A 9,129-nucleotide genomic window follows, 5' to 3' on the forward strand; every position below is an offset into this window, starting at 1 on the left:
CTGAAGCGTGGAGCCCTGTGCAAGGGGCCATATTCGTCGAGGATCGCAGCGAAACGCCTTTGCAGAACTTGTGGATGTGACTGGGCTCCTCCGGGCAAGGGTTCAGGTGCTCCAGGTGCGAAAAGAAGATGAATATCGTGTCATCGCTATGACTAGCCAGGGAGGTAGCAGAATCGCTCAGCTCCGTCTCGTATGCGCTCTCGCTGTCTTGGGCGGCCGAGCGCCAAATGTCAACCGTTGAGCTTGGATGGTCTCTGTAGACCTTGCTCGGAAGGTTTGCTGTGTCAAATACAGGGTCCCAGGTACGGAAGGGCCGAGCACTATCTCGTTGAGCCATCCTCATGCAAATACGAGTGTTCGGAGGTGACTCGATAGAGGCTCAAGGCTCCTGAGCAACAAACTGCACGGCCGTCTATATATGGCTGGAAGAGCCAGCTCTCCACTGTTGGCGAACGTCGATCCATGAGCCTATCACGAATTGCGCTTAGGCGCGGCACTTCCCGATACAGCAACCAGTGGAGCACCCAGTCTGGTCTGAGGCGCTTAGAAGAATCTCTGGTCAGGCCAAAGACGAAACGACCACACCTGATGCAATAAGGTGTGCTCGAAATGACCTGTCATAATCTGCTAGATTTTGAAAATGCCAAAACGTCAGACCAGGTTCCGGTGGAGGCCTGGAAGCAAGGCTGGCAACCAGTTGCCCGGCTAATGTACCCGTCCCCTGAATTCTGCACATGTTTACTTTGCTTCCAAGAATAGAGGGCCGAGCAATATTTAAATCCAATAATCCCACCCGAGAAAAGACAACGTACGGCTCGACTTCCGCATCTCTCCCACGAGCTTGCAAGTTTCCTCGGCTGCACTGAACTTAAGCTGTAGAGCACCTGTGGCCTCCTCGCATCAGAGCCCCTGGTGCGCGCGCCTCGTTCTGTTCAAATGACCCCGCTCAGACATGCAGGCGCACGTGCCTTGGGAGGATGGGACAGGTTCGCAGCAGCTTGGCCATGCATGCACCTGGCTGTCCCGTGCCAGCCCTCTCTGCGTCATTGGCACAAGCCTGCATCGGCAACAACATCACAGGACCAATCGATTGCTGCCCGGTCTCTGGCGCGAGGGGTTGTCCATCTTGTATGGCTGTCCGCCAACAATCATCATGCCACTCATGCACGCGCGAGCCCGACGACTAGACCGACGTGGCTACCCAAGACTGGTTGCCATGGCCTCGACCTCAAGTACAATTTACGCCCGACTTTGCTGAGGCTTTATTTTAGAAGCTCACATGCCTGGCGGCGAGGCAAAACTCTGTTTTCAATCGACGCTTCGCAGTCGGTCATTTTTCATGCTCAGCCGCCCACTTGAGACATGATGGCCGTGGATTCCCTGACTAGTCTTGAGGGCTTGCTGATGGCGCTTGGGGTTAGCAGCACAATACCGGCTTTCCCAGATTCAGACGTCCTCTACAAACCGTCTGACATACATCGGGCATATCTGGCGGAGACGGCCTCGAAACTGCTCGATGTTCCGGCGGCGCTGGCTTACGAGTCTGTGCAAGTGAGGCCAGCGGCCAATGCCAAGGATAATTCAGATCTAGATCTCGTCCTCCCGAAGCTCAAACTCAAGAGCAGCAAGCCAAAACAGATTGCGCACGAAGTCTCGAACAAGGTAATTCTCACGCTCGACGGGGCGCCCCTTCACCCCCTTTCGTGACAATCCCTCATGTATCGGTGATCCTCCTGTTGTTGATAACGATGATGCCTGACTGAAAATGTGTCGTGGCAGTTCGTCTCAACGCCGCTGTTCCAGAGACCAGTTGCGGATGGCGTGCACCTCCGGTTCTTTTTCTCTCACCAGACCCTGCCGCAACTTGTGCTTCATCACATCAGCAGCCAATGGGCCGAGTACGGGTCCAACGTTGCCTGTGCGAAACGCGATCTTGGCTCCTCAGCTGGGGCGGCGGCCCCAAAGGTAGTCGTCGACTTCTCGCGTCCCAAGCTTGCCAGCAAGTTCACACTGGCAAACCTACGAAGCACCGTGGTGGGCTCGCAAATTGCCAACTTGCACCAGTCCATGGGCTGGGATGTTGTCAAGCTAAACTACCTAGGTGATTGGGGCAAGGACCTTGGGCTCCTCGCAGTAGGCTGGGGCCGCTTCGGCTCCGAGGAGGTCTTCCAGACAGATCCCATGGGCCACGTGCTCGAGGTCTACGAAAAGATCAACGAGCTTTTCAAGCCCGAGAAGGAAGCAAGCAGATTGGCGCGCGAGGAGACCAAGGATGCCCCCGTCATCCCCGAGATCGAGACCCAAGGTCTTTTTGCCGAGCGGGATGCGTCCTTCAAGCGCATGGAGGATGGGGACCCCGACGAAGTTGCCCTCTGGAAACGCATCCGCGACGTCAGCATCGAAAACTACGCCCAGGCCTATGCGAGGCTGAACACCACCTTCGACGAGTTCTCGGGCGAATCTCAAGTATCGCCCGAGTCTATTAAGGAGGTCGAGTCTATACTCAAGGAGAAAGGGTATTATGAAGAAGCCGATGGGTCATGGACGATTGACTTTGCCAAGCACGGCCAGAAGGGCCTCGGTGTCGCATTTGCCCGCGACCGTTCCGGCAGCACCTCCTACCTCCTCCGCGACATCGCAGCGGTGCTGGACCGAGCCAAGAAGCACAGCTTCGACAGAATGGTGTATGTGGTCGACCAATCGCAAGACGCGCACTTCCAAAAGGTCTTCCAGGCCCTCCGCTTCATGGGCCGGGACGATCTCGCTGACAAGCTTGAGCACATCAACCTCGGCAAGGTTGTCGACAAATCGCCGCAGCCTGACAAGGTCCAGCTGCTGGGCGACATTGTCGATCAGGCCGCCAGTGCTGTCAGGGAGGAGTTGGGCACCGAGCAGGGTCACCTCGACGGCGTCATTGACAACACGGATGCCACCGTCGCGGTCCTCGGTGTCACCGGTCTCATCACGCAGGACGCGCTCAACAAGAGGTCGAACAGCTACGCCTTCAGCTACAAGGACCTGGCCTCCTTCGACCAGGGTGCCGGATTCGGTTTGCAAGTCGCATATGCGAAACTACACGCCAAGGTTGGGGCGGCTGGTGCGCAAGATGCCACGTTGGACAAGGTTGACTACACGTTCTTGCAGGAGGAGTCATGTATGGAAGTCCTGCGTCTGCTCATGCAATATCCGGAAATCACCGCTGCTGCCTACAAAGCCCACGAGCCTTCACTGGTCATGACGTACCTGCTACGCCTGACCGAAGAACTGGAGGAGTTCTTGTACGACGAAACCGGGGACGACGAAGACGAAGGCGGCGGTGAGGCTGTGGAGGACGGCGGCCCCGAAGCAGCCGAGCCCAACGAGCCCGACCCGCCAGAGAAGACCTTTGCCGAGGCCGTCTTGTTCAAACACGTGTTGAGAGTGCTGGCCAACGGACTGCGCCTACTTGGGATCTCACCGGTTGTAGGTTGAGAGTGGGTCGCAAACAGGAGGGAGTTATAGACAAGCGCTCTGTTAGCTGTTTGTACATCTGGGTACCTAGGCACCTAGATCAGGACGAGGCATTCAATCAAACACGCCATTGTCCTTTTTGCAAGCTGCTTGTACTTTGTCATTCATCGTTCTCGTGTTCCACAAGAACTTTAACCTGGACCAGGAAGAACGGGGCGAGTCCCACAAAATCCACAACTCGCAACCTTGTTTCAGACATGTTAGGACCGACAAGCCATCGGATGCATGAGCTCTCACCACGACCTTCGTCGATGATGCCTAGATTCGGTACGAAGGTCCAGCCCTTAGCCACAGAAATTCACGGGCGCGCATTCCGTCCGGAAACCATATTGCCTGGAATGCCAGCCACGGGCCTGCGCCCGGCGGGACAAATGCGTTGCTGCCCAACTCCGACGTCACCACAAGTTCCCGCTGCGCATTCCAGAGAGGAGGAATCGGGTCAAATGCAAACCACTGCGAACCATGCGTGCGCCTTGAGCCTTTCCAGAACAATTAACGTGGTGGCTAGAAACCCAGATGACGTGCATGATTATGCATGGATCGGAAGCACGACTCGATGCTGACCCTTCGAGGAGAATGGACGAGGATCAGGGTAAGGTTATTTGGCGAAGCGGCCTTGACAAATGCGTGGTCAAGGCTTGAACATGCGCGAAAGTCTGGGGGATATTTACGAACATATGTACAATTGAGGCGGATCTGTAGAAGGATTAATTTGAGCTGTTGCCATTACGCGCACCAAAGAATGACATGAGGCTACACTTGGCAATGCCACAGAGTTGATTGATATTGCATGTCAGATCTTGTTGGTTCACCGACGCATTGTCGAGGACATCCAATCTGGAACACAGTGATGCCAGGGCCACTAACTAGGCTTGCCACGAGGTATTGCTTGCGGAGCGCATCTAATAGTTCAGAGTTGATGTGGCCGCCAAAGCAATTCATTAGCTCAGTTACACCAAGCATCTACCTTAGGTAGGTCAAGAAGTGCGTTTTAACTTGTGTACCTTAGTTGGCATCGATGTCCTCTTTGTAAGAGGGATCTCTTGGATGGCGCAATCAGGACCGCTGGTGGATCCAACTAGACCCCTGGAGCCAGACCGAATGTAGTGCTTCTAGCGCGCTATGGCGACAGATAAGGGGCCACACCAGACATGCAATCGAGGATCCTCACTGGCTCGGCAGCTGGCGCTGCGGGGGGGTCCTGCATTGTGCCGCGCCGAAAGTATGCGCCCGCGATATCGGCCCCAGACATTTTCGGCCACCACAGGCACTGTTTACCATCACACAACGACCGCCTTGTGTCCTGCCATTGACCACCACGTCCGTCGCCAATTGGAACCACGGCTTTGCAAAGCGCCCGTCAGACGTGAAGCTCTGCAGGAGACTTGGACCCCGGTTGCCGCATTCCACGACCCGCGACCAGGAACTCACCCCGCGGATTCGAACAATCACGAGCGGTGTCAAGTCGTGGAGCAGCCATGGCGGACGCTGCGGACGCAGAGCTTCGCGACACCGCCGGCAACCCAGCCAAGGACCTCTTTGCGGGAGCCGCCGGTGGTATCGCACAGGTCTTGATCGGTATGTATGCTCCCTCTCATGGGTTCCCCTCAGCATCATCTCAGCTCCCAGCTAACGCATGCCGCCTCTAGGCCAGCCCTTTGACATTGTCAAGGTCCGACTTCAGACGTCCTCGGCATACAGCGGCGCTCTGAATGCCGCGACGAGCATCTACGCCAAGGAAGGTGCTCTCGCCTTTTACAAGGGCACCTTGACACCACTCGTTGGCATTGGTGCCTGTGTCAGCATCCAGTTTGGCGCCTTCGGTTTCGCCAAGCGGTATCTGGAGAACGCCAACGCGGCGGCTGCTTCGCCATTGAACCCTCTCAAGTCCAAGGACCTGTCATATGGCCAGTACTACGCCGCCGGCGCCTTCGCTGGTGTCGCCAACTCGGTCATCAGCGGCCCCATCGAGCACGTCCGCATCCGCCTGCAGACCCAGCCTCACGGTGCCGCCCGGCTATACAATGGTCCGCTCGACTGCGTCCGCAAACTGTCATCACACGGCGGTGTCCTGCAAGGGCTCTACCGTGGCGAGGCGGTCACGATCCTTCGCGAAGCCCAGGCCTACGGTTGCTGGTTCCTTGCTTTCGAGTACATGATGAACCAGGATGCCGCGCGCAACAACATCAGCCGCAAGGAAATTCCACCATGGAAGGTCGCCTTGTACGGCGGCTTGGCCGGCGAGGCCTTGTGGCTGGGTAGTTACCCTCTTGACGTGATCAAGAGTAAGATGCAGACGGACGGGTTTGGCCCGGAGCAGAAGTACAAGTCGATGCGCGACTGCTTTGCGCAGACATGGAGAGCAGAGGGCATGAGGGGTTTCTGGAAAGGTCTCGGGCCGACTCTGCTGCGTGCCATGCCCGTGAGCGCAGGCACTTTTGCGGTGGTTGAGATGACCATGCGTGCGATTAGCTAGAGGACCGGGGGACGGCGAACGAATGATTCTTGCACTTTCAACAGTGAGAATCGCGCAGAGTGGTAAATCTTCGAGGCATGGTGCCTACAATATTATGCTCGGCAGCGGCTTGGGAAACATAAATGGCCAAGGTAGAAAAAAAGTAGAATACTAGGTATAATTGAGCTTGCTGGTCGGGGATGTCGCAAGATGAGTCCTGCTTCAGAATGATGCCAACCGTCTCGAGGAATCCCCACTATCGTAACCCACCTGTCGATGCACGAAGCAACACGTCACAGGCCTGCGCTCAAGCGCCCCCACCAGCAGCTTCCCTCTTCAACAATCCAGCATCGCAAGCACAAACGCCGGCAGCATGGCGACAGCCACCCTCTACCGCTCGCACTCGGCCGAACCGGACATTCGGCTCGAAGACTATCTGGACGACAAGCTCCAGTCCACCGCAGACCTCGACACATTAGACAGCCTGCTCGCAAACGTCGAAGTCCAGCGAAGCCAGCTCCAAGCACAGCTCGACGATGCCACGAAAGAGCTCGAGTCCGCGCGGCGAGCCGGGCAGGACCGGCAAGGCGGCCTGCAGAGATCCATTCAAGAATTTGAGGAGCTCCAGCAGAGCATAGACTCGCGCATCGAGGCCGTCACAAACTCGCACGCCCCCGACGAGGCGATTCGACGACTCGAGGGCCCCATGGCCCAGCTGCACAAGGTCGAATTGGCCCATCGCTATGTGTCGCTGCTCCAGGATGTCGAGAACATGCGTAGCGAGGCGCGATCGCACCTGCCACAAGATCCTAAGGCAGCTCTCCTGCCGTACACGAGGCTCAAGAAGCTTGGGAGCCGCCTTGAGGAACTTCGCGAAGGGGCAGACGAAGCCGCAACCCACCTCGTTGGCTATGTCAAGGGGATATACGAGAGCCTCTGGAACGAGATGAAGAGCATCATGGCGAAAGAGATGGAGGGCCTGCTCACAAAGCGCGGGTGGTACCACGGTGGTGTCGACCCGCGCAGCGAAATGGACGAGGAGTGGCTGGAGTGCTTCGAAAAGCTCATTGACCTGCAAGTCCCTGAGATTCTCTACTCGGACACTACCTTGCCGCTCCTTCCATTCGAAGTCATGGTCAAGCCGTTTGTGCAGTGGTTTCGCTTTCAATTCATGAGCGAAAACCCAACCAGCTCACCTCAGAATTTTGGCACCTTCTGCGTTCCGCAGTTTCTGTCCTTGCTGGAGAAATGGGAGGACTTCTTTCGCGAGAACGTGAGCTACATCCTAGCCTCAAGATATGGCGACACCAGGGTCAAGGATATGTCAGTCTACAGAGATCCCGCGTGTGCACTGATTACTGCTATGCTTCCTGTTGTCCGCGAGAAGATCAACAGTGTCGTTCAGCACGGTCTGCGCAACCCTCAATTCTTCAGTAGCTTGATCACCCAGCTCTTGGATCTGGACGATGAGCTCCGCAGCAGATTCGATTACGACGGGGGTGACCCCTTACGCGGCTGGGGGGGCTTAACTTCCGAAGTGCTCGACAAGTACTTTGACTTCTGGCTTACTGCGGAGAAGGAATTCGCCCTGGAACGCTTCCAGGTCATCTTAAGCTCCGCTGATGCTAGAAACATCGATTACGATTATAGCTGCTTGGGAAAGATGAAGCCGACATTTGCGGCCGTGCGCATCACGGACCTGCTCAAGTCTGTCACGACTCAATACGATCGCATCCGCAGGTTCTCGCACAAGCTCCGCTTCCTGATTGATATCCAACTAGAGATCCTCGACCGGTACCACGATCGCTTGCGAGACTCGCTCGAGGCATATTCGGCAATTACTTCGACTCTCGGACGAACACTCCATGGTGTCACCAAGGAGCAATTGTCCGCTTTGGAGGGCACAGGAGCTCTTGAGACTTTATGCAAGGTCCTTGGCAGTACAGACCATATTATCGCCACACTCGAGATCTGGAGTAACGAAGAGGTATGGCACATTTTATTGACTTCTTTCACGTGGCAGCATGACTCACATTTTGTAGTTCTTCGTCACGCTCTGGGACAAGCTGCAGTCGCGGGCTACCAATACCACCAACGAGGACAACCTGGCTGGCGGCCTTAGCTACGAGCAGGTGAAGGACCGGACATCCTCGTCTGTCGGTCTCGAAGGTGACACGGGTATTCTATTCGACGAGACCATTACCTCCTACAGCAATCGACGAAAAGCTGCGGAGGCATACCTCGTATCAGCCCTCGTTTCGTCCCATCAGAAGGCATTCCGACCTTACTTGTCAAAGACTGAGTGGAGCATCATTGGCGACGATTCCGATGGTACGCTCAACCCCCCTTTGGAACCATTTCCGCTTGCAAGGCTCACGTAATTGACCCCAACCTGTAACTTGTAGTCGATGTCGCCCAACTCAGCATCACTGCTGAACTTGACGAGCCGCTCCGCACCATGAAGCAGAACTTCGAGTTCCTTCAATCCGCCCTAAGCACAACCGTCTTCCGCCGCGTCTGGCGCGAGGCCCTCGACAAGCTGTCCGACATGCTCTGGGAGAGCGTGCTGATGGGGTACACCTTTACCACGCTTGGTGCGGCGCAGTTCATGCGCGACCTCAACGCCCTCACGGCCCTCGTGGACCGGTACATCCCTGGCACAGGAGCCTCCGCTTTGAGCACTATCCTCGAAGGTGCTACGATTTTGAATCTGCCCTTGCAGACTGGTCAGGGAGGTGGCACGACATTGGGACTGCAGGAGGCTAGTGATCGGTTCTTCAAGGACAACACAGAAGCCAAGGCGGCGCTAGAGGAATTGGGTATCGAGACGCTCACACCTGCCCATGCGAGACAGATTGTGCAGAAGAGAGCAGAGAATCAGACTTAAGCTGTATTCTACCTTGTCAATTTGAGACAATCCATTTCAGAGACCTGGACTTCCTCGGCGGGTTGTTTTCGTCAGTCCTAGCAGACTGGATGTTGTGGACCAGGCTCAATAGAGGTGAAATGACTAGTACGTGATTCAAGCTTGTAATTATGCTTTGCTTCGGGATATGCAGGTTTTTTTGGGCGTCGTTCGTCAAGGAAGCCAGTTCACTACCTGAACAATCACATCAAGCATCGAAAAAGATGGTACGCGAGATTGGCGGGGCATTCTAAGACTG

The 9,129-nt window shown here is 55.9% G+C and overlaps 3 protein-coding genes across 3 annotated transcripts; all 3 read left to right on the top strand.

Moving 5' to 3' along the window:
- The first annotated feature begins 1,063 nt into the window (after nt 1-1,063).
- On the top strand, nt 1,064-3,593 carry B0I36DRAFT_384628 (uncharacterized protein). Its single transcript, XM_046161018.1, has 2 exons — nt 1,064-1,662; nt 1,780-3,593. Exons 1-2 carry the CDS (start codon nt 1,363-1,365, stop codon nt 3,469-3,471), a joined length of 1,992 nt encoding a protein of 663 aa, XP_046011321.1. The 5' UTR covers nt 1,064-1,362; the 3' UTR covers nt 3,472-3,593.
- Nucleotides 3,594-4,791: 1,198 nt separating this feature from the next.
- On the top strand, nt 4,792-6,179 carry B0I36DRAFT_269261 (mitochondrial carrier domain-containing protein). Its single transcript, XM_046151260.1, has 2 exons — nt 4,792-5,088; nt 5,160-6,179. The coding sequence occupies exons 1-2, from the start codon at nt 4,989-4,991 to the stop codon at nt 5,984-5,986; spliced, it is 927 nt and encodes a 308-aa protein (XP_046011322.1). The 5' UTR covers nt 4,792-4,988; the 3' UTR covers nt 5,987-6,179.
- Nucleotides 6,180-6,314: 135 nt separating this feature from the next.
- B0I36DRAFT_324894 (TIP-1 family-domain-containing protein) lies at nt 6,315-9,129 on the top strand. The gene is made up of 3 exons (XM_046154173.1): nt 6,315-7,952; nt 8,008-8,296; nt 8,371-9,129. The coding sequence occupies exons 1-3, from the start codon at nt 6,339-6,341 to the stop codon at nt 8,850-8,852; spliced, it is 2,385 nt and encodes a 794-aa protein (XP_046011323.1). The 5' UTR covers nt 6,315-6,338; the 3' UTR covers nt 8,853-9,129.

This window comes from Microdochium trichocladiopsis, assembly GCF_020744255.1.
Source record: "Microdochium trichocladiopsis strain MPI-CAGE-CH-0230 chromosome Unknown B0I36scaffold_6, whole genome shotgun sequence".
In the NCBI taxonomy this organism is placed as follows: domain Eukaryota; kingdom Fungi; phylum Ascomycota; class Sordariomycetes; order Xylariales; family Microdochiaceae; genus Microdochium; species Microdochium trichocladiopsis.

What these genes read in the sequence shown, in the direction of transcription:
- B0I36DRAFT_384628 (XM_046161018.1), top strand. Translation starts at nt 1,363, where the DNA reads ATGATGGCCGTGGATTCCCTGACTAGTCTTGAGGGCTTGCTGATGGCG. An exon ending in CGCACGAAGTCTCGAACAAG is followed by an intron (nt 1,663 to 1,779) that starts GTAATTCTCACG and finishes GTGTCGTGGCAG; the next exon opens with TTCGTCTCAACGCCGCTGTT.
- B0I36DRAFT_269261 (XM_046151260.1), top strand. Translation starts at nt 4,989, where the DNA reads ATGGCGGACGCTGCGGACGCAGAGCTTCGCGACACCGCCGGCAACCCA. An exon ending in TATCGCACAGGTCTTGATCG is followed by an intron (nt 5,089 to 5,159) that starts GTATGTATGCTC and finishes TGCCGCCTCTAG; the next exon opens with GCCAGCCCTTTGACATTGTC.
- B0I36DRAFT_324894 (XM_046154173.1), top strand. Translation starts at nt 6,339, where the DNA reads ATGGCGACAGCCACCCTCTACCGCTCGCACTCGGCCGAACCGGACATT. An exon ending in AGATCTGGAGTAACGAAGAG is followed by an intron (nt 7,953 to 8,007) that starts GTATGGCACATT and finishes CACATTTTGTAG; the next exon opens with TTCTTCGTCACGCTCTGGGA. An exon ending in CATTGGCGACGATTCCGATG is followed by an intron (nt 8,297 to 8,370) that starts GTACGCTCAACC and finishes TGTAACTTGTAG; the next exon opens with TCGATGTCGCCCAACTCAGC.